This window comes from Dipodomys ordii, unplaced genomic scaffold (assembly GCF_000151885.1).
Source record: "Dipodomys ordii isolate 6190 unplaced genomic scaffold, Dord_2.0 Scaffold18, whole genome shotgun sequence".
In the NCBI taxonomy this organism is placed as follows: Eukaryota; Metazoa; Chordata; class Mammalia; order Rodentia; family Heteromyidae; genus Dipodomys; species Dipodomys ordii.
Genome location: NW_012267234.1, coordinates 16,771,535 through 16,794,821, shown reverse-complemented (window position 1 = coordinate 16,794,821; position 23,287 = coordinate 16,771,535). Strand labels below are relative to the sequence as shown.

Below are 23,287 nucleotides of genomic sequence, written 5' to 3'. Positions count from 1 at the left end.
AGGCTGGGCTGGGAAGCAGGTGGCAGGCTGGTCCTGTCCACCCCATGCTTCCCCCTCTTCCATCCGACCGCCCCCACGAGCCTGCCCCGAGGCCCATCCTCACCCAGCGGCAGCTGGGGGTGGGGGGGAGGCTGGGGTGGAAATGGCTCCGCCTCTGTCTCTTCCTGCTGAATATCCCCCTGAAAACTCGTCAATGCTCACTGAATAAAATTGCTGTCACCGAAACAGCGCAGCCTGTCTGTACAACACGTGGTTCTAGCCCCGGCCCATGCGGCAAGCCCTGGCTTGCTGAACCCGAACCTGCTCCAGCCATAGGGGCCCTTGGGAGGCCGGGGCCTGAGGAGCTCGGTCTGCTGTCTCCCCGTGCCTCGGCTCGCCTCCCTCACCAACTCCTCCTTATGCTTCTCTTCTCAGCTTCAGGATTTTGTTCTGCTCCTCTCTGCAGACGTGCTCCACCGTACAGACGTCCTGAAGAGTGCAGGATGCAGATCCCCAGGCCAGCACTCTGCTTGTCTTTGTGTTTAGACAAGGTCTTGCTCTCTAGCTCGGCTGGCCTGAGCTCACTGTCTCTATGCCTCAGCTCCTTCCGCGCTAGGACGACAGGACAGGAGGGCGCTCCTTGTCCAACTCAGAGGATTCTGGATTTCTAAGTGGCAGGCCAGGCACTTGAGAACCACAGGTGGAAAAAAAATGTGTCCACCAGAACTCTGTCACCTTTATATGTACAACTGCCTCTGCCCGGAACACCCCTCTGGCCTGGGGCCTCGCTAGAGCCAGGAGGTCCCCACCTCCCACTCACTCAGCAAGAGATCTCCATTCAGCCTCAGGAGTTCAACTCGACGACCCTCCACGCCAGGGTGACCTCAATCAATCAGAATAGCAAGGGGAGCCCTGCCATCTTTTTTTTTCCTAGTATGCTGGGGAAAATCTAGCAACTTTGTCACCAGGACAAAGACTGCCCGATTTTTGGTGCTTGCCAATGTTCTTGCCGTAAATATGCCCAGGACCACCACTGACCTCCGGCACTCTACCTGACCGTGGGGCAGGAAGCGCTGTGCTTCCCAAGATAGCAAGGAGCCGGGCACACGAGTCGTGTGCACACAGGACGGCGGTGTGCGTGTGGACTGCGCACACCCCTTAGCCTCATAGCCATCAGCGTGGACTCTGCTGGTGTCTGGGGCTCCCCAGCGATGCCAGGGCACTCTGCAACACCGACACCCTGCAAGTGTCTGGGAGGAGGACTGGAAAAACTCCCTGGGGTACCAGGAGCCCCGAAGCCCCACCCCCGAGCCCCGCCGGAGGCACCAAGGCTCTGGCCTCCACTCTCCGTTACCACACGTTACGTTTCTGCCTCATCTTGAGCTTCCTGTGAAACGAACTCCACAGGAGGCTGGCAGCATGGCAGGCTCCTGTTTCGGCCCCACTACCAGAAGTGACACAGGGGACACCTGGCCAGTTTTACTCGGTGTTGTGTCTTCAGCTTGTGGCTGGCTGGCGAGGGGTGCTGGGCTCCGTGTGCGTCACTCATGTGTCCTCTTTGTAGAGTTTATTTATCTGTTCTACTGCCGTGGACATGTGACTTGCGGAAGGTTTTGGTTTGGGGCTATTAAAAGTAATGCTGCTATAAACATGTGTGTGCACGTTTATGACAAACAGACCAAAAGACACACAGAAGCGGACACGCTGGCTCACCAGGTTCAGCTTTCCACTTGGTTTTTTCAAACTTTCACAGGTGGCTCTAATCCACAGCCAGCGTGGGGACCCCGCACCTCAGCATGTTACATACATGCCCCTGGTCTTTCCAGCCTCACCCCAACCCCCTCAACCCCCTCCAGAAGGCAGGGGCCGCCTGCAGCTTCACTGCTCATTAGCACGTGGCCCAGCAGAGACCTAAGCAAGCGGGGATAGGGGAAGACCAGGATGGCGGCCTGAGCAGTGAGTGCTCCTAGCTCTGGTTCTCATCACCTCTGACCTTCTAGAGTGCAGCCAAGCATTCTGACCCTAGGGAGCCCCACTCCTGGGCACAGGCAGAGGGGTGCTGCGGAAGAAGCGGCTTCTCCGCTGGTTCCTGCCCCACCCCTGGCCCTGAGGTGTTCAGAGCAGCCCAGCAGGCGGGCGAGTCAGACGCATGTGAGGAGCCGGGCATGCGGATCTGTGGGTGTGCGCATACTTGCAGAAGCTCTAGAGGTGCCTGGACAGTGTGGTCCCCTTAAGAGTCCCACAGATCACAGCCGCCCAGTGACGCTAGATGTCACTGCAGAGTCCCCCAACACTGCTGGCACTGGCATCCTTCTGCACCATAGGAGTGGCCCCAACCAGTGCTGGGATCTCCACGGCAGGCAGGAGCGGCTGCCAGGTACGCTACTTGCACCAGGTCTTAGGCTGGGAGTTTGCTCTTGGGAATGACTCCTAGACCAAAGCCCTCTGCACCCTCTTCTCGGCACTGGTGTCCAGAGCTCACCTTTCGCCCACCTTGCGTGCTCCCACAGTGGCTTGCTCTGCAACTGCCTTGGGAAAACATGACCCTGCAAGTATCTCCCTCAAGACCAGCTGTCCTCAAGGCTGAAGCCAGGCTGCCTGCATCCAGCCTGCAGAACCTCGAGCCACACCCCGCATTCCCAGTGCCCCTGCCTGGTGCACATGCATGTACCTGCCCATCTGCACGCACCCCAGCATGGTTCTCCTGTCTCTGTTATAGGAAGCTGCAGCATTGGGTGCTGGTTCCTGTGGCTCAGGCACAGTTCAGCCTTGTAGTTACTGGTGCCCATCAGGGTCTTCTTTAATGCCTCAGGACTGAGTCCTATGCCCTGAGAGCAGCCTAGCCCAGACACTACTGGGACAATCCCCTAGGCGAGGTGTGCCCGTGACAGGGGAGCCCCACCCCATCCCCCGTCCCGGTGCTGACCTGTTGATAAACTCTTCGTAGCAGGAATAGATGGCAGCCAAGCACACAGCCACCAGGTTGGGCAGGACCCGGGGGTGAGGGCAGTGGCCCGTGGGGCCATGCATGCTGGAAGAGAGTAGAATGTGGTGAGAGGCTGTGTGCAGAGGCGGTGTGGGGGGTGGGGGGGCAGCACCCACTCTGCCAGCACAGAATGGAGGCCTTAGAACCCGCCATGCTGGCTGGACGGTGACAGCCGAGGGCAAAACTCCAGCTGTGGGCGGCAGGTCCAAGTGCCCGGGTGGCCCGCGTCAGCCCCCGTCTGCCCCGGGTCTTCCACTCTAATGCGGTCCCCTCTGCAACGGGTACACAAAGAACCTGAAGACACAGGCTTGGGGCCGCGTCCTTGGACTCTTGGTGCTTGGGCCTGAGCCACAGGTCCCTCTGTGCCCTCAGGTGTGGGGCCTAGGGCAGTCACTCGGGCTTGGCTGGAGCGGGGGATCTCTCTGGGGTGTCGCTGTGGCTCAGGGCTGCAGACCATAACCCAGGGGCAGGGAAGACCTCATGCCACCGGACACTGGGGGACACAGTTACGGTAGTTTTCCTGGCCCCTGGGTGCCACGTCCTGCTGGGGGATCCTCATGTGCCAGCCTCTACGTGGCGGCCCCAGCAGGGAGAGCCAAGGGAAGAGAACCAGTGCCTGCTCGTGTCACACGGGCACGGGGCTGTCACTGTAGGGGAAGTGCTCAGGTCATGGCAGTGAGGAGTCCCAGTGGAGACCCACCTCTGGATGAACTTCTTGACCACCTCCATGCCCGCATTGAGCTCGTTCAAGGCGAGGATGTACTCCTGAGTGAACAGCCTAAGACGCGGGCACTTGCCGAAGTCCTGCGGGGAGAGCAGAGGCCGTGAGCTGGATGGCCAGGGCCCGGGCCACTGTGGGCCCAGAAGGGTGCAGGCCCCAGCTCTGCCTGGAGCCGGTGTGTGAGGTGGGGAAAGCGCACCGAGGTTTTGTCTCAAAGGTTAACTGGCTCAGCCACACCTCTAGTGGCCTCTGGCAGTCTGATGTCTTGGCCTGGACCTCAAAGCTCTTCTAGGGAGGTCAGAGGTCAGCACAAACCACAGACCTGCTCAGGTCCAGCTCAGCCCCTGTCCACCCCAGGGAAGCTGGAAGCTTCTTATGCAGTCACCCAAGAACTCGTGGGTTTCGCTTCCAGTGAGCTAGCGCCTGGGCAGTGAGTGCGGCTCAGAGGAGCCCGGTGTGAGGCCGCCGCCCTAGGAAGGATGCTGGACTTCCTATGGGTGTGCCTGGGGGCGGGGAGGCATAAGGGGCAGGGAGCCCACATGAACGGAAGGAACATGTGATATCAGGTGTTATCAGCTGGAGAGAAAGCGACCCTCGAAAGGCTGAGACGGCTCATGCCTACAATCCTAGCTGCTCGGGAGGCTTGAGATTTGAGGATTGTGATTCGAAACCAGCCTGGGCAATGAGACTCTTATCTCGAATTAACCACCCCAAACCCTGAAAGTGAAACTGTGGCTCAAGTGGCAGAATGCCAGTCTTGGGTGAAAAAGCTGCTAGACAGAGCCCTGGCCCTGAGTTTGTCTTAGTCAGTCTCTCTCTCTCTCTCAAACACACACACACACACACACACACACACACACACACACCTATGGAGGGACAGCAAACACAGGCCTGTGTATCCCAATAACTTGGGAGCTGAGGCGAGAGGATCTTGAGTTCCAGGCCAGTTTGATCAGATACATGTCAAGGCTCTCTCAAAAACTGAAAAGGCTGGGGCTGCGAATGTGGCTTAGTGGTAGAATGCTTGCCTAGCACACATGAAGCCCTGGGTTCAATTCCTCAGTACCACATAAAACAGAAAAATCCCAAAGTGGGGCTGTGGCTCAAGTGGTGGAGCGCTAGCCTTGAGCAAAAGAAGCTCAGGGACAGTGCCCAGGACTAGCTAAACAAAGCAAAACAAACTAAAGACAAAAAAGGCAAACAGACAAGATAAAGGAAGGATGGCTGGACAAGTCCAGTGTGTGTGTGTGTGTGTGTGTGTATCTGTGGGGGAGGGAGTGGGGGGGGGAGAAAGAGTGAAGTGGGTGTGGAGGAAATGGCCAGTGTGTGTGTGTGTGTGTGTGTGTGTGTGTGTGTGGCGGGAGTGGGGGGGGGAGAAAGTGTGAAGTGGGTGTAGAGGATGGGGGAGGGAGTGGGGGGGGAGAAAATGTGAAGTGGGTGTGGAGGAAATGGCCAGTGTGTGTGTATCTGTGTGTGTGTGTATGTGTGTGGCGGGAGTGGGGGGGGGAGAAAGTGTGAAGTGGGTGTAGAGGAAATGGCCAGTGTGTGTGTGTATGTGTGTATCTGTGTGTGTCAGTGTGTGTGTGTGTCAGTGTTTGTGTGTGTGTGGCGGGAGTGGGGGAGAAAGTGTGAAGTGGGTGTGGAGGAAATGGCCAGGGAGGATGGGTGGAGGAAGGACTGGCATGCAGCCGTGTCATCGCCGGCAGGAAGCAGGGAGGAGGAGGGGCATGGCCGACGGCACAGCCTGAGACAAGGCGGCGCTCCCAGCCTGGGAGAAGGAGGCTGAATTAAGAGGCTCTGGCCAAGGACAAAGGGGCCCTCCCGCTCCAGCTGAGTGGCATAACTGGAGATGACGTCTTCGCCGCTTCCCCAATGACCGCACGTCAGCAGGCAAGCCGTGGAGGAGCAAGTGCCAAGAGTGCTTGGCCAGGGCCCGGGGGCTCGGCTGGTCAGGAGACACAGGTAAGGCAGGGAGGAGAGCCTGCACTCCTGCCCACCTGTGCCCATTCCCACGCTCAGGAATGGGGAACAGGGCCGCACAGGCCTTCCCTGCACTTTACACATACTGGGGGTGCTCATGAGCAGACAGGCAGGGCTCAATCTTTCCCAATCGTGGGGAAATGATGTGGATGACCACAGGCATTGGTACCCCTAAATCATCCTCTGTGTCCCTGTCAGTGGACCCACAGCTAGGGTTCAGCTCAATGAACACACACACACTTGTCTGACATACATGAAACTCTAGACTTAATAATCCCCAGCACTGCAGGGGGGCGGGGGGAGGAAGGACAGAGGAGAAGCAACCTTAGCTAGGCACTGGTAGCTCACGCCTATAATCCCAGCTACTCAGGGGCTGAGATCAGAGGATCACAGCCTGAAGCCAGCCTGGGGCTGGTCACTCACCATGTTATGCTTGAGGATTCTCTGGACCACAGGGGTGAACACTTCGATGACCACCATGGACCGAGGTCGCTCTCTGCAGTGCTGGGGAGGGAGGGCTACAGTCAGTGGACGTGCGAATCCCTTGTCCCAGGTGACAAGCCCACCCGGCACGTCCCTGTGGCCCTTCTTCCAGGCCTCCCTTGGTAGATGTCTGAGGACACGTGCTAGCCACACCAGCAGTACAGGCCACAGGGTTCCATGTCCCCAAAATCCTGCGCGCCATCACCACCCTACCTCCCCAAGCCAAGGGCCCCTGGAGCCCTGCATCCTGTGCAACCTCCAGGGTCTGGCTTCCCTCAGAACGGCACCCCTAGGCCAGACTACTCAGCAAACCGCTGGTGACTCGGCTGACCAGATGGTTCTGAGGCTCTGTGATATCTGCATGTACATAATGAGATATCCTGGGGACCCAACTGAGTCTAAAGAAGAGACTTTCGATGTAGTTTTACACAGAGCCTGAAGGGCATTTTTATACTGTATTTTCAGTTTGTCCATGTTTTTTTCCTGTGACCTGTCAGGTGCACTCATGTCAGCAATTGGAAGTTAGAATATTCTAGATTTTTGATTCAGGCCAGGTGTGTGAGTGTGCGAGAGTGTGTGTGTGTGTGTGTGTGTGTGAAGGCTGTCTCCCTTTGACACCCACAGGGCTTGGGGCACCTGGGTCCCATTCCCGGACGCCTGCTCTGCTGCTCTGCGACAGACACACGGTTCTGTGCCACCAAGCTGTGCTCTAGGAACCAGGGATGCCGCTCCTGGCATAGCTGGGAATGTAGTGTGTAAATCCTGCTGAAAATGTTGGCGCTGCATCCCTGGGCACGCTTCCCTGCCCCACAGCTCCTCCAGGCTGACCTGGCACACTCTGCCAGCTTCTCCCAGCCAGGGAAAGCCCCACGGCCAGGCCCCCTCTGTGGGCCAGCCGGTGCTTGGAGAGCCTCTGCTAAGAATAACCCAGCTCTGACGTCAAGGGCCTAGAAAAATCAGCCGCAAACTGCCTCCCAAGACAACTAGGAATATTCCAAAGAAAAGCAGACAATCCCCTCCCGGACCCCTGGGTGGCAACCCTGCTCTTAAACATGTCTGGCAGAGAGGGATGTGGTGCGAGAACAGCCGCCCGCAGGCCGTCCACTGGTGTCTGAGACTGAGACCCAGGCTGCTGGGCCTGGGCTGTGTAACACCGCCCCAGCCCACCTCATCTGGCCCCACGTATGTGCAGAGGCCTCGTGCAATAGGGCCCCGCTGTGGCACCACCATACCTTGCAAAAGAATTCACAGAGATCTGGTGGTGGGTGGTTGTTTTCCAGCAAAGGAGCGATGGCCTGAAAGACAACGGATGGACAGACATCAGCCAGAAGGAAAGGCGGGCGGGAAGGGACGCAGTGTCTGCAGAGGGAGGCAACTTAAGATGAAAACGCAGCCTCACACACCCATGGTGATGAACACAACTTCCCGGGCTTCAGAGCTGCCTGGCATCCACCCAGGTCCCTCAGAACAGAGCACCTGACTGAGACAGCACAGCACCGTGGCCAGCACTAGGCTACATTGTATGTGTGTGTGTGCGCACGCGCGCGTGTGCGCTGCTACTGTTGCTTTGAACTCAGGGCCTAGGTGCTGTTCCTGAGCTGTTTTGCTCAAGGCTGGTATTCTACCACTTGAGCTCCAGCTCTACTTCTAGCTTTTTTTGTTGTTGTTTGTTGCTGGTTAATTGGTGATAAGAATCTCATGGGGGGGTGGGGGAGGGGAAGAGGTCCCACGGACTTTCCTGCCCAGACTGGGATCAAACTTTCCTTACCAGACTGGGAACAAATGTGATCTTGGCTGGGTGAGTGCCAGCCGCTCACGCCTGTAATTCTAGCTAACTGGAGACGCTGAGATATGAGGATTGAGAGCCAAAGTCAACCCACAGGGAAGTCCACGAGACTTTGACCTCCAACTGTTAATAACCTAAGGTGACTGTCAGGTCTGAACTGAACCCATGTCTACCATGGAGCCTGAGCCCTTCCTGGCACCCTGCACCCCCCGGGGTGGCTGGGCCCAGGCTGGGGTTTGGATGTCAGGCCTGCGCTGCCCGGTGACACACCATGCCGGCCAATGGTGGCTTCTATTGATTAGGATCCTTGCCAAGAGAATGAAGAAAGCCAAATCAGATTCCAGTGGAAAAATCAGTACATGAAACCCACCAAGGCCCACTGGGGTAACTAACCGCCAATAGGTCAGATATGATAACGTGCTTCCTGGACGGAAGGCGGTCGTGATGGTGCCCCGTAGTAATGCTGAAGGAAGGGGGTATGGCGGGCAGGGGCGACGTGTCAGCTCCCCTGGGCTCCCAGGCCTGCCTGCTGGGCAGGGACGCCCAGCCTGACCCCATTAAGGGGTCAACTCTGTCCCGTAGCTGAGTAATTGCAGCCTGGGTTTCCAGAACAAATTTTTTCCAAGGCTCCTCCCTCAAGGCGGCCTCATGGGGACAGGGACTACCACCTCTACCCCAACTCTGCTCAGCCAGGCTCGGCCTCCGCCCGCCCTTCTCCACGGGTGCTGTTCTCATCCATCCTTCACGACAGCGCAGCCTTCTCCTCCTGGAAACCCCTGCCCACCCTTACCTCCCTTACCTCCTCCCAAGAGCTCACTGAGGTCCACTTAACCGCTCCTCCACGCGCCCCCAACATTGACAATGAACCTGGCCCTCAGCCGCGCCCCTGGCGCACAGCCCCCCGCCTCCCACCCCCCACCCCCTGTCTCTGGTGGGCACTCAGCCTGCAGGGCAGAGCCGATTACCCTGCTCAACCAATGTTCGTCCCATGAACTGATCCATGGCAGACACTGGAGAAGGTGCCAGCAGGTGACGGGTGCCCGGGGCGGCTTTCCCCATTCTGGCAAGAGAGGCGCAGGCAGCCATGATGGGATGCAGGAATTCTGGCAAGTGCTGGCTGAGCACCCACTAGGTGTCGGGCACTGACACTGCCCTGAATGAGACCCCAGGCCAAGGGTCATCTCTTGCCAGGCTCAGAGTACGACGCTGGGCTCACCAGGCTGAGGGGTGGATGCCCACGACCCTTCCTCAACTGCCAAGAGCCCAAGGGGCCTGAGCCCTGCGCACTGCTCCTGTAGAGGCCAGGGGAGCTGCTGGGCAGGCTCACTGTGCATCATCTCCAAGCACCCAGAGCTCCGTCTCTCGTTTCCAATTCTAGGTCTGACTCCCAACTTTTCACTTTCTAATGCTTTATACTCCAGCAATAGAGAAGCTTCCAGAAGACACCAGATTGCTTTAAATCTCTGCATCTTTGCAGAGTTTTGTTTCCTCTTTCCAGATGCCTTTGTTCCAGTTTGCTATCTGGCAAACTTCTATCGATCCTTCAAAACCCAACTGAGATGCTACTGCTTCGGGGGAGCTTTCGGGTTGCTTTTTTAGATCACTCTCCCCTCTCTTATGGCCTGTCTCTTACATCTGTCTTCCTACAACAGGTGACATGTCCTATGCGGTCTGCCTCAGTCACTGTAGTTCAAGCAGGGCTTGCCCGAAATGGGTGCGGTTTCATTTCTGCATTCTCCCTGCCTCGTCTCACAGCTTAAAATTACCCCAGCAGAGCTTCTTCCCCGAGGTGCATCACTGAATCCCAGAAAATAATGTCCTACTTTACATATCAGAAGGAATTCTGTTCACTGTTGTTTAGGATGGAAGAAGACAGATGCTTGGGGCAGAAAAAGACCTGTGACCTTTCCCGAAACAAGTGACGCTGCAAATAAATGACAGCGCCACTAGCGCCTCCCAGAGCAGACTCAGGAGCCCTGAAGACTGACTAGCGCCCCCACCCCCGCCCCCCATCCACTGGGGCTTGAGCGTCAGAACCAAGCAGGGGCCATGGAGCTGGCCGGGCCGGGCCAGGCTGGGCTGGGCGGGGTTGGGGTCCGGGAGGCAGGCAGGGCAGAGGGGGACTCACCACGATGATGTTCTCATGCTCCTGGGTGGTCAGGTTTGTGTTCTAAAGAGCAGGACAGAGAAAGAGGAAAACACAATCAAGAAAACAGAGTCTGCGTTCCAAAGGCCCACTGGATCTCAGAACCTTGCCTCCCCCCCATAGCAAGCACGGTGGCTAAGCCGTGTGGCCTTTGGTGCGATTCAGCTTCTACTCTGGACAAAGGGGAAGCTGGTGTCTATCCTGGCCGGCCCTCTGTGAGGACTCTGCCCAGGAGCCAGCAAGGCCGACTCACAGTACACAGGAGTGTGGGACACAGGTGAGTGGACTTTCTACGAGCCTCCACGTAGCATCAGGTGGTGTTTTACCACGGTGCCTCAGTGGTTCTCAAGAGGTTCTCAAGGAACCCTGGTGTTCCGTGAGTGGGCACAGCTAACCTCAAATTCCAGCAATAGACTTGCAAAAACAAAATTAGTTTGAATAAATTTGTTGACATTTCAGTGCTTTTCTAGCACTCCTCTCCAGATACCTGGCAGAGATGTGCTTGGGGTCCAGACCAGAGCATCTCCTGTGACATTGACATTGTGTTCCACAGGCTCCGTGTCAGGCAGGCCTGGCGCCAGGGCCCAGCCAACGACACAGGGCCCTGCCCTCCAATGCCTGGCCCACAGCTGGCTACAAGGCACACGGGCCACCTTGGCCACTGCTATACCTGACGGTGGTGTCAGAGAAACCAGACAATGTGGTCTGCAGAAGAAAGAGCCAGGCCGGGCGCTGGTGGCTCACGCCTGTCAGCAGAGCTACTCAGGAGGCTGAGATCTGAGGATCGAGGTTCAAAGCCAGCCCGGGCAGGAGAGACCGTGAGACTCTTATCTCCAATAAACCACCAGAAAACCGGAAGTGGCGCTGCAGCTCAAGTGGTAGAGTGCTCACCTTGAGCTGAAGAGCTGAGGGACAGCGCCCAGGCCCAGAGTTCAAGCCCCACGACTGACCAAAAAAAAAGAAAGAGCCAGGCAGCTCGGGGTGGAATTCCCAGCCCAACACGGTGGGCTGGGCAGGTCCCTTGGTGTCCCTTGGCCTCAGTTTCCTTATGTATGAGATGAAGACAGCAAAGCTGCCTTGCAGACAGAATGGGAACGTGCCGTGCGTGGGGCCCCGGCACCTGACGGATGTATTTCCTTTCTCCAGGTGAAAGGCCTGAACTTGGGATTGGGCGCTGGACATGGGGTGTGAGTCAGCTTAGTATCTAAGCTTTCCTCCTCTGTGGAACAGAACGAGGCCAGCTCCCCTGAGGGCGTCCCCACTGCCACCATTCTGTACCCTCTGCCCGGTCTCCTCCCAGGCGAAAGAGTGTCTATCAGCACTGCAGAATGGGTGCCTGCACTGAGGGACGGCGGGCAGGCCTGGGCCTGCAGGATGGACAGCAGGGAGGGTGCGGGAGAAAGAGCAGAGCAAGCAGGAAGGAGCTGGGGAATTATCATGCGACAATTGTCATCATGTGACAATTGTCATCATGTGACAATTGTCATCATGTGACGGCGACTCGGTTAAATCTCCCTCAGGGTCCCCAGGGGCCAGGCAGGCAAGCAGGGATGTTTGTAGAAGGCTGACAGACAGCCGTACTAGAACACAGCCAGGAAGGCAGTGCAAATGGTGCCTGGCATGCAGGGCAAAGTCTAATGTGGAGCCGCTGGCAGGGCTGATGGTGCTGCCTGATGCTGAGCACAGTGGCTGAGTTTTCTGAATGTCTTATTGTTTAAAGAGAGAACCTAGAGTACTGGGAAGGTGGCTCAGTGTTAGAGCGCTTGCCTTGCATACACGAGACCCTGGATTCAATTCCTCAGCACCACATAAGCAGAAAAAGCCCGAAATGGCGCTGTGGCTCAAGTGGTAGAGCGCTAGCCTTGAGTGAACAGACACTCAGGACAGTGCCCAGTCCCCGAGTTCAAGCCCCATGACTGCCCCCCTTCCCCCCAAAAAAAGTGAGAGAACCTAGAAGTTCCCATTTGGCTGTGCAATCTCCTGTTACTTTTTTCTTTCTTTTATTAAATCCTGAGTCGGGCACACAAAGCCCAACTGTGGCTGCGTGGGGAGATGAGGGGCCGGTAGAGCTGTGCCAGGCTACGGCCAGGTGTCACTGGCGTGCTCCCCGCACGAACCACCAGAGGATCCCGGAGTTGGCATCTGTTGCTGGTGCCGAGGCTGCTGCTACCAGCCCCACTAGCCCTGGCTCTGAGTCTGGACAAGCCCTAGGCAGTGAAGCTCAGACAGCCAGAGCAAGAAAACCTCCATTGCCACCGCCTCCTCTGCCAGCAGAGCTCCGCTGGCGTCTGTGGCTGGAAGGGGCTGGTGCTCCAGATGCAAATGCAAACTTCAAAGGGGGGATGCACTGGGAACTGGTGGCTCCCACCTATAATCCTAGCTACTCAGGACGCTGAGATCTGAATCTAGGCTCAAAGCCAACCTAGGCAAGAAAGTCTTTAAGACTCTTACCTGCAATTAACCAACCGAAAATCAGATGTAGGGCTGTGGCTCAAGCTTAAGTAAGAGACAGTGCCCAGGCCCTGAGATCAAGCCCCAGTACCAGGTCATACACAAAACAGTGTGTGCATGGGAGCAGAGGCAGAGTAGAGTGGAGGAGGGCCTCACCTCTGACAGCAGCTTCGAGACAATTTCCAGGGGGGCTTGGTTGATGGAGTCGTCCTGAAGGGGAGACGTGAGGGCCATGTCCACGAGTGTCCGGATCTCTTTCAAGACAACTTCCCAGCGGCTTGGGTTGCTCAGGACTTTCTTGTATTTGTAAATCTTTTTCTGGGTGGGAGACACAAGGAGATACGACTTAAGGAGGGCAGAAGACTCGAGATGACAGGAGGAACAGACGTGTGAAGAAGGGACCGGTGTGATCCAAGGCACAGGGTGCAGACAGCCGAGCTCCTAACACCAGAAGGGCAACCTCCACACTGATCTCAATGGCTTAAGAGAAAAGAATTATTCTCTTTCCGATCGTCTCTTCCGCCAATCTTTACAGCAGGTGTGGGGTATTCTGGGTGTGCAGGCCAGGCTGCAGATGCTGCCTCTGAGGTTCTCAGTGGTCCCCCGGAAAGCAGTAACACAACAGGATGGCCAGGATGAGGGCCAGGACAGGCCCAAGCCCAGGACAGCCCCAGAAAACCTGGGGCTCTCTCTGCACAAACCTGGCAAGGAAGACAGGAGCATGCGCACCTCCGCTGGCTTCCAAGGCCAGAGTGGTGGGGTGGGGGCTGCTGTCTCTCAGATTGGAGGCCGAGGCAAGTTCCGCCTCTCTGACATCATGGAAACAGAGGTCGGAAGGCGGAGGTCCTGGCAAGTCTCCCTCCCGCCTCCGTCTCCGGAGCTGCCTGCCCCGCTGCTGCCCGGCCTGCAGGGACACGTCAACTGGATGGACTCATCGTTAAGTGCCCCGCTCCTTGGGGACAGTCTCATTTTGGTGTCACTGCACCAGCAGCCAGCTGGGGTGACACGGCACAGTCTCTGAGCCTAAGTCTGAAGGAGGGGAGGGGGGGAGAGGAGGGGAGGGCTCCCCCTGACTGCCAAGGCTCGAGCAGAAGCTCGCAGGCCTCCACAGTCCCACCAAGCCGTTTCTGAGTTAAGAATCAGGAAGTGATTGAAGAAAGCACAGCTAAAGATGGAAGTACCGGAAGAAAAGCTCCATATCAGAGTCGATCGGTAACCGGCCGAGCGGGGGGTGAGGCTAGAGTCGCCCGTACTTGGAACTTCCCATAAAGCCTGGGGTCCCTCAACTGTCAACTGGGTACAAGCGCCACACCCAGCCCATCAGCGTGTAACTCGAGTAATTCCTGGACAGAGTTCACTTCCTGGATGGAGTTGCATCTTCTCTTCTACAGTCCAGGTTCAACAGCCAACACAAAAGAAGCTCTGATACTTACGTCTCTGAAAAAACCACCCAGGCACAAAATGCAGAGGATTTTCTTTCTCGCCATTGTTTACAACCTGAGCCACCATGCCCCACCCTCTCCTGTCGCCAGTCCACCTCTTTCCTCTTGGTCTCCTGTTCCTCTCAGACCCTGCAAAGCAGGGGAAAGAGGCTGCTGAGGTAAAGTCCGAGGTGTCAGGGGTAGGAATGGAGGGAACTGGAAACATTTCCACCCTTCCAGGGCTGGAAGGATTGCAAGGAGTGCAGCTAGCTTTGAGTGAGGACGTGACGGGCGTCTGCCTTGGTGACGTGACACACCTGGTCCCGGAGGCATCTCTGAATGGTAACCAGCACCTTCCAAGTTACTATCAACGAGGCCACACTGCACCAGGGCAGCGAGCAGAGCCCCTGCCTTCACCTTACATCACAGCAGGCAGGCACAGCCCAGGGTGCCCAGGTGCGCTCCACACCACCCCTCCCCACAGGGGGATCTCAGGCACTCAGCATGTGAGCAGTCCTTGCACCTGGGAAACAAGGCTGGGCTTTCGTCTGCACCCAGAGAGCCATGTAATTTTCAAACAACTCACCATACATACCTAGTGAGTCCCAAAGAAAGCTACAAGGAGGCTGAGGTCTGAGGATTGTGGTTTGAAGCCAGCCCAGCCAGGAAAGTCCATGAGACTATGATTAACCACCAGAAAACCTAAAGTGCTGCTGGGGCTCAAAGTGGTAGAGCACTATAGCCTGGAGTACAAAAGCTCAGGGGCAGCGCCCAAGCCCGAGTTCAAGCCCTGTGACCAACCAAAACAAAAAGGCCAGAAGGTCCCACAGAGGACGCTACTCGAGTGTGGTCAGCGCTCTTAGTACCCATTCTGCTGGTTAGCATTAAGTCATTTACTCTGGAAAGAAGAATGACTTCATTCTTTTACGAAGATGATGCATGCTCATTATAAAATATTTAAACCATATTGAAAAGCATAAAAGGGAGAATGACTTAAAAGACCTCAAAAAAGCCCTTAACCCAGAAATAGCCATCATTAATATTTACTCAGCACCATTCCAAACTAGCCCTCACTTAAATGCTGCAAAGTAGACTGGCATCGTGGTGCATTTCAGAAATCCCAGCACTGAAGAGAATGAGGCAGGAGGATCTTGAGTTCCAAAGGAAGGGGGGAGAGGAGAGAGAGAGACAGACAGACAGACACCCTGTCTTTCTAAACAAGAAAACCCAAACTGCAGGACCAGAGGCAACAAGTCAAAGCAGGACCCACCAGCAATGCCCACACTAACATGGTCTCTCTGACCCGGCTCGGTGCTCACCAGCCACCCACCTCTGTGGTCCGGTCCGGGAGGGTGGCAGCTTTCTGAGCACGCTGGGGCACTTGCTTCAGCATTGCCATCGAACCCTGGGCGCCGGGTGCGAGCGCACGCCGGGTGCGAGGACTTCTGAGCTGCAGCATGCCATAGATGAAGGCCCCCTGGGAACAGACTCTAGACAAGGGACTGAGTGCAAATGGCGCGGGCGGCTGGCTGGCAGTGCTCCCCTGCTCAGTCCTGCTGGGGCAGAAAGAAGATCCACCTGCAAGTTCACCGTTCCAAAGCAGGGAGGTGCGGTGCAGGGCACTGGCCGGGGCTCCCCTTACTCTTCAGCATGCATACCGCCCAGGTCAAGATGGCCTCAGAGCCACACACCTACACCCTCGGGGGTCCTGGTGCCAGTACGTGGTGGTGCTGGGGTAGTGGGCAGCTGCAGCGCACGCCATGGGACTGCAAAGGACAAGGGACTCGTCCAGGCCCAGCAGGAGACGAGGAGACAAGGCACGAAGCAAAACTGGTGCCAAGCACCCTTCCTCTTTCAGGCAGAGGCAGGTGTGGCAGGTCCTCACCCACCAAAGGCGTGAGGAATGCCTGGCGGAGGGCGCTGCAGGCAGACGAGCCCCCGGGCTCTAAGAGCCAGACATCAGGGACCGGCGTGGGGCATCCCAGAAGAGGCTCTGAACCCCGGGACACACAGAGGCGCCTGTCCGGGGCCACGGGGCCTGGCCCCTCCCAGGTGACACTGGAGCATGTCTCCTGGCAGGCGGTGCCTCAGGATGGCCTGGGCCTGGACTGCGGCCGGAACCCCGAATCCCAGGCTCCCTGGAGCTCTGCCCTGGAACTGTGCTCTTCTAGCCAAGCCCCCTCTGCCAGGAGGATGCATCGCTGGGTGGTGTGTGTGGTGTGAACTCTGCAGACCCTGGCATTCCTTTGAGCCTGGGAACTGCCTGCGGCTGGACACACGCTGACGACACACACTGACTCAAAGCAGCTGACACACTACAGCACATGGCCAGGCTCAGCCCCCTGTCTGTCTGTCTAGGACAACACCAAAAATGGTCCCACAGGTTTTCTAAGAGTTGTGTGTGTGTGTGTGTGTGTGTGTGTGTATAAGCAGTAGAAACTGAATGTGGCCCCCACCCCAAAGTCTCTGGTGTGTGTGTGTGTGTGTGTGTGTGTGTGTGTGTGTGTGTGTGAATAAGCTGCAGAAACTGAACGTGGCCCCCACTCCAAAGTCACTATCTGGCCCTTCGTAGAGAAAGCTTGCCTCGTTTCAACTCACAAGGTCAATGGTCTGCCTGGGGGTCAGCATACAACAAAGATGCTCACCTTGTTACCCCCACTCCCAGCCCCCGCTGACATGGTAGAGGACGTGAAGATGGAGTATGATATTTGACTTGGATTGTGTAAAATGGACAATGAATGATTTTTAAGATATAAATGTAAGTGTGCTGTGGATAAGGCTTCCCTGGTAACTCATTACTTTAGCTAGTAACTGTAATTGTAACTCTGTAACTCCATAACCCTGTAACTCTGTACCTCTGCTTCTGCTGGTTTTTGAGCAATAGGAGCCCTAACCCAGAGGGCCATCACCACCCTTCGTTCTATTCCCCTTGGCCCTGCCTTATCCCCAAATGCTTAAAAGCCCCTATGGGTCGGCCTGCTTCCTGGGATCCCAGCTCCAGGTGAGGTCCTGGCGAGTCAGCACTTTTCACTCAATAAAATCTTTTACATTTTCACTGCGGACTGAGAGGTCTCACTGACCCTCCCCACTACACCGCCAGGGAAATGCACATGAAAGCAATAGAGAACCAGCCCAGCAACTCACAGCTGTAATCCAAGCTACACAGGAGGCTGAGATCTGAGAAACATGCTTTGAAGCCAGCCTGGGCAGGGAAGTCACTTGAGACGCTTACCTCCAATTAACCGTAAAAAGCCAGAAGTGCAACTGTGGCTAAAGTGGTAAAGCTTTGAGCAAAAAAGCTAAGGACCAGGCCCCAAGTTGAAGCCCCAGTACTAGCATAAACACCAACAAAAGAATCTGTCTGTCTATTGAGCTCCATCTCACAGTCCCTAGCAGAGCTGGGATGGAAATGACAGGCCACAGCATGTTGGGAAGGAAGCGAGAAGCGGACCCTTGTGCTGGTGGGAGGTAGACTGTGCTGGAGCCACACTAGACACTAGTTTCAGTTTATTGAAATGCTAAAACACCAACTCACAGCTCAGAAACTGTCCCTCGAATCTGTCCAAGAGAAGGAAAAACGTACTCTATACAGAGACCTGGGCACTGCACCCTGTGCGCACCCATCCATCGACAGAGAAACAGGGTGCGGTGGAATATCTAGCAAGGAAAAAGACAGCATTCTTTCTATGCCAATGCAGGTGGACCCACACCTGTTATGCCAAGTAACGATGACATACTGGTGATTCGCTTTATACAAAACATATGGAAAGGGAAATTCACAGACAGACAGTAGACCAGTCCTTGCCTGGGCTGAGGAACAGCAACAGGGATGAGGCTGTAAGCAAGCTCAGTGACGGCAAGGTTCTAAAACAAGACTGTGAGCCACAGCCCCTCCCACCCCGCCCCTCTGCCAGTCCTGGGGCTTGAACTCAGGGCCTAGGCACGGTCTCTGAGCTTCTTTTGCTCAAGGCTTACTCTATCACTTGAGCCACAGTGCCACGTCTGTGTATATGATACTGAAGAATTGAACCCAGGGCTTATGCATGCTAGACAAGTGCTCTAACACTAAGGCACATTCCCAGCCCCGCTTCTCATTTTTTTGCTGGTTAAACTAGAAGTAGGAGTGTCTTACAGACTTTCCTGCCTGTTCTGGCTTTGAATCCTGATCCTCAGATATCATCAGCCTTCTGAGCAGCTAGGATTACAGGTGTGAGCCACTGGCTACAGTGGGTGGATTTTATGGCATGTAAATTATATCTCAAATAAACTTCCTTTTAATGCCATCCTAGGGGACAAGTCATCAGACAAAGCCAAAAGCAGTATAGCTAAATAAATGTTAAAAGTGCAGGCTTTGTAACCAGCAGGCTTCAGCTCAAATTCCAGCTCTACTTCAACCATCCAACCATCCATTCATCCATCATCCACTAATCCATCTAGCCACCCCCACATCTTGCACTGATTCACCTATTATGCATATCTGTCCATCCATCTGTCCATCCATCCTCTACTTCTCCACCCACCCATCCATCTATCCACCCACCCACGCATTATCAATCCAGTCACTCAACAAAGATACTTTAGAACCATCTACTAGGCTGTTTCAGCCCTGTGTAAGTACTAAGGATGCCACGGTGAGCAAAGCAGAGCACCCCAGTGCTCCCAGAATTTAGTCTATTACTTACATCTTCATTTTCTCACCTGCAAAACAGGAAACTAACTGTCAAAGGCTTGATGTGAGCATCCACAAAGTAAGACACACGAGACTCTTCATCTAGGCCCTGGCTACACAGCCACTCTTACTGATGATCACCCACATCCAGAGCAGGCAGGAGCCCCACCAGCCAGCAGAGCCAGCCAGCAGGTAAAGCCTCCTGCTCCACGGCTGTCCTCACCCTCTGGCTTGTCAGTGAAGGGACGTTACCTGGGCAACACCCGCCATCTCTCTGGAAACTGCTCCTGAGCAGAGGCAGGCACAGACGCTGGGATCTCAGGCTGAGGGGGGGGGGGGGGGAAGGGCTGCAGGCGGGCGGGGGGGGGGGGGCGCGAGCCTGTAGGCTCTTCTACAAGCAACAAGCTGTCACCAGAAATGGGCTCCCTGCCAGGAGAGGTGTGGCTCAAAATGTACTAGAAGCACACCTCTGGAGGAGGGGGCTGTGGCTCTGAAGCACACAGACGCCAGCACGCATGCTCTCACCCCACCACGGAGGGGGGTGCTGCGGGGGAGGGGAAAAGGAGGAGGGAGGGGGAAGGGAGCGGGGAGAATCCCACCGAGATGATCAAGCTAGAAGGATTCAGCCTGGCTTTGCAGCCGGAGCAGAGCTGCCGGCTGAACTTAATCAGAATGGGATCCGAGTGGCCATCCAGAGCTTTGGTCACACTGTCACCCTGCAGCTGCCAGTAGCTCCCGCACTGCATGGCAGACAGACAGCATTTCTCTCTATCACGATTGCTCTACTGGGCAGTGCTGTCGTGGAGTCCTGGTGTCCCCTCTGCCACCATGCCGAGGCTCAGCCCATCTGCCCCTCCCCCAAGCTTCAGGCCAGCCTGTGTGCACAACCCCTGGGGACGCCACCTCGGGCTCTTCCCTCCCTGGTGTGGGGGGCCCCCAGGGTGCTTTACTCCCCTGGGGAGAACGGCAAGCTGCCGCCCCCCTGGCTTCCCCGATGGCTGCCATCCATCACTGCTGCCAAGCCAGCGCTCTAGACGCCCTGGCACTGGTCGGGGATTCCATCCATCGCCTCAGCCCTCCACAGGGCTGCCTTCAAGTCCTCTCGGCACGGAGAATGCCATTTTGGCTTCAGATTTGACAAAGGCTATGTACCTCTCTCACACGTTGCTCTGAGCTTTGGGTCTCAAGGTCTTCAAGACCAGCTCCTCACCTCTGAGCTGACCTCCCTGGACTGCGCGGACTCGCTGGGTCTCTCCGGACTCCTATCCCAAGTCCCCAACTCCCCCTGAGGGCTCTGGCCAGTTCCTGGGCAAGCCTTGGCACAGCTGACACCTGCAGAGGAACTCTGTTCCTCCCCGCCCCAGGGAGATTTGGGCATTCCCGAGCCCTGGGCTTTGAAATACCAAGAAGATAAGCACCTTAACTGGATACGCAGATCTCATTGTAAAATGTCATAAATGCTTGTTCTGCTTGCTTCTGTTACAGACAGGCCTTTCTGATCTGTACATCTTCTAAGACTCTGAGTATCTTTTCTATCTGTCTGGGATTCTCTCCCTGCCTCGGGCTGAGAGACAACAGCAGTCCCTGCGGCCTCCATGAACTAGCGCGTCCAAGTCACGGCTTCCTGCAGACACCTGCATGTCCGTGAGCCCCGCTGGAGCCTCCGTGACCCCATGCCAGGCCACCTTCTGCCAGGGGTCAGCCATCACTGCACTGTTGCGCACTGTTGGCTGCCTGCTGGTCCGACCCCCAGCGCATTCATGGATGGTCAAGGTGGGTGTGGGGGGCACCTCCTGCAGGAGGGGCGGGCCGAGGATCACCCTAACCACGCTGCTCAGAGCCATAAAATGGCTGCCAAGACAGACAATGACACTGGAGCACAAGCCATCTCCCTCCTGGGGGGACTCTCCAGAGGCCAGGCCTTGAGCTAAGCAGTTCATGAATGTTAGCTTCCATGATCCTGACAACAGCTGGGGGAGGGGGGGAGGAGTGTACAACTAGCCTCTTGCATAGACGAGAAGCCATCAGGCAGCTAGTGAGCGAGATCGGGGCTGGCCTAGCTCTGTACCACAGGTGCCTGACTTGTGCCCTCCACGCCTTCATTCACACTGCTGCCTCCTGTCCCAGGGAAAGCTGAGCTTCCCCTCCCTGGCTGGCCAGGGCATTTGCAGTCTGGCTGAGGCTGGGCACCCAGCTCCTATCTGCCTAAAAAGCCAGCTTCCAAGGAGATGCGATTTGCTTGAAGGAGGAATGCAACCTGAGTACTCAGCTTCCTCAGTGCCCACTGGAGGCAGACTCCTTGCAGCCATTACTGTTGCTAAGGCAACAACCAGGCACAGGTGGGTGTCCTGCTTCACTGGTCCTGGGCATCAGCTGGTTGCCTAGGTAACCATGAGTCTGGATGCCGAGATGACCCAACCTTGGTGTCATGCTCCTGTCTGGGTACCACATCCCACTTCCATGTTCAGAGACTGCAGCACCCCAGGCCCCATGCAATCAACAGCGAGGCTGTTCACGCACACTAAACACCTATGTGTTGTTTTACTCATGAGCTACGGGTGAGCTCTTTGGGGGCAGGGAAGAGGCCTTGGCTGCTACTGCAATGTTCTGTGTAGTGCCTGGAGCCACTCGGGGTTCAGGAAAAGGTGCTCCCCATAGTTTAAGAAGGCAGACAAGAGAGAAACCACCAGAAGGGTCCACAAATGTGAATTAAGTGCTCGTGCTAAGGCATCTGGCATTGGATTCTCTAATCCACTGTCAGGGAATGCCCCAGGGTCTGTGCGGGACCCAGATTCCAATCACAGAGCTGGCTGGGCCCAGATTCAGGTACATGGACAATGGATGCAGCTGAGCCTCAGCAGAGGGCTCTAATTCACAGGCCCGCTGTTACACTCCCACCGGTGGGCACCTTGTGTTGTCCCCTGCCACAGGGAGTTGGTGACAAGGAGGGACAAGTACCCTGCCCAGGCTTACACAGCAGGTGATGTGGATCGAATTGTGCCTCCTCCCAAGGAGATGTCCCAGTCTGAACCACTGGAACATGACACAACCTTGTCTGGAGGTCTGTGCAGATGGGGCTGCGGTCACTCTGGAGTAGGGTGGGCTGTATGGCCGATGACTAGAGGTGCCCATGGGAGCATGCGTGCACGGGAGCGAATGCCATATGAAGTTGGAGACAGGGGCACGGGCCAAGGAAGGCAGCCCTCAAATGTGGGACTGTGGGGGCCAGGAAAGTGGCTCAGTGGTAGAGCACTTTGCCTTGCATGCCTGAGGCCCTAGGTTTGATTCCTCAGCACCACATAAGCAGAAAAAGCCGGAAGTGGTGTTGTGGCTCAAGTAGTAGAGTGGTAGCTTGGAGCTGAAGCGCTGAGGGGCAGCACCCAGGCCCAGAGTTCAGACCCCACGACCGGCAAAAAAAAAGAAAAAAAGTGGGACTGTGTGGGGCAAGAACTCCCAGGGGTTCCAGAGGCCCTGCCCTCCTTTCACTTGGCACTTGGGACCCTAAAACTATAGAGCACACAGCCTTCCTTTTCAAAGCCCCTCATTTATGGCACTTGGTGGTGGTCACCACGGGAAAGAAAGCCCATGCAGAAAATACTGACAAGGCTGGGCTGGGCTGCTCCACGCCGAGCTGGGCTGTTCCACGCCGAGCTGGGCTGTTCCACGCTGAGCTGGGCTGCTGCCGTCCCCACGGCCCCATCCGGCCCCTACTTCACCAAGGAGGCAGCGGGCCTCTGGGACCACAGGTGGCAGCTTTCTGCTCTCAGCCTGCCCTCCCTCTGCGGCCTGGGGCAGCCTGATGTTCTGTCCCTTGACGGGGAGCAGTGCCAGCGTTCACCCGAACGCCTGTCCCTGGCCCCTGCCCTGCCTCGGGAAGGCCATGATGGCTGCCTAGCTGGGCACCTGCATCATCAGTGACCTCAGCAAAGCCACCTGGGGACCCAGGAGGCTGCGGGAAGAACTTGCAGGAGAATTCAGGTGGGGAAGCAGCTGGGGATGATACAGGTCCTTGGCAAAGAAGAGTGGAAAAGGGGTTCCACTGAGTGCTTTCCCAACACACCAACCAACACCAGCAGCTACTTTCCATCTGGCCGGGAACCCCGGGCTCCCCTGCGCCAGCCCGTGCTAACAGCACCTCAAGCCACTGAGCCAGGGCCTGGCTACACGTTAGACCTGCCTCAGGACTTAACAAAGCCCCGACTACCCCAGAACCCCACCTGGACCCATCAGCCTGGCACTGTGGGTGGTAGCACCAGGCATGGGCACCTTTTTGGGCACAGCTGTTATTTATAGGTGTACTGGCACGCCCATGTTCACAGACGCCTAGAAGGACAAACAACTGCAGCCCACCAAATAATGGAGGGAAGGAACTACAATGCATAGTGTACCTACCCGATGGAGTATTTCACAGCCTGGAAAAGGAAACACAGACACACGCTACCACATGGGTGAACCTTGAAGACGTTCTGTCAAGTCTATCACAAAGGGACGAATCCTGCTTGACTTCCCTCATGTAAGTCCTTAAGGTCTTACACGGTTGAGTAGGGGTTGTGATGAGTGGGGAGAAGGACAGAGCTCCAGTTTGGGGCGATGAGGAACATCTGGGTATGGGTGGTGGCAACGGGCATGCAACAGTGTGAATGTACTTAACCAGCAGCTCACTTA

The 23,287-nt window shown here is 56.3% G+C and overlaps 1 protein-coding gene across 1 annotated transcript in view; it reads right to left on the bottom strand.

Annotated features, from left to right (window-relative positions):
• The window catches only part of Cmip (c-Maf inducing protein), a 56,987-nt gene that overhangs the window by 15,820 nt on the left and 17,880 nt on the right, over positions 1-23,287 (bottom strand). The window contains exons 3-8 of the mRNA XM_013012949.1: positions 12,689-12,850; positions 10,064-10,105; positions 7,382-7,444; positions 6,090-6,170; positions 3,666-3,769; positions 2,906-3,010 (exon numbers count right to left, since the gene is read on the bottom strand). Of these exons, the coding sequence (XP_012868403.1) occupies positions 2,906-3,010; positions 3,666-3,769; positions 6,090-6,170; positions 7,382-7,444; positions 10,064-10,105; positions 12,689-12,850 (557 nt within the window). The remainder of the gene's footprint in view (positions 1-2,905; positions 3,011-3,665; positions 3,770-6,089; positions 6,171-7,381; positions 7,445-10,063; positions 10,106-12,688; positions 12,851-23,287) is intronic.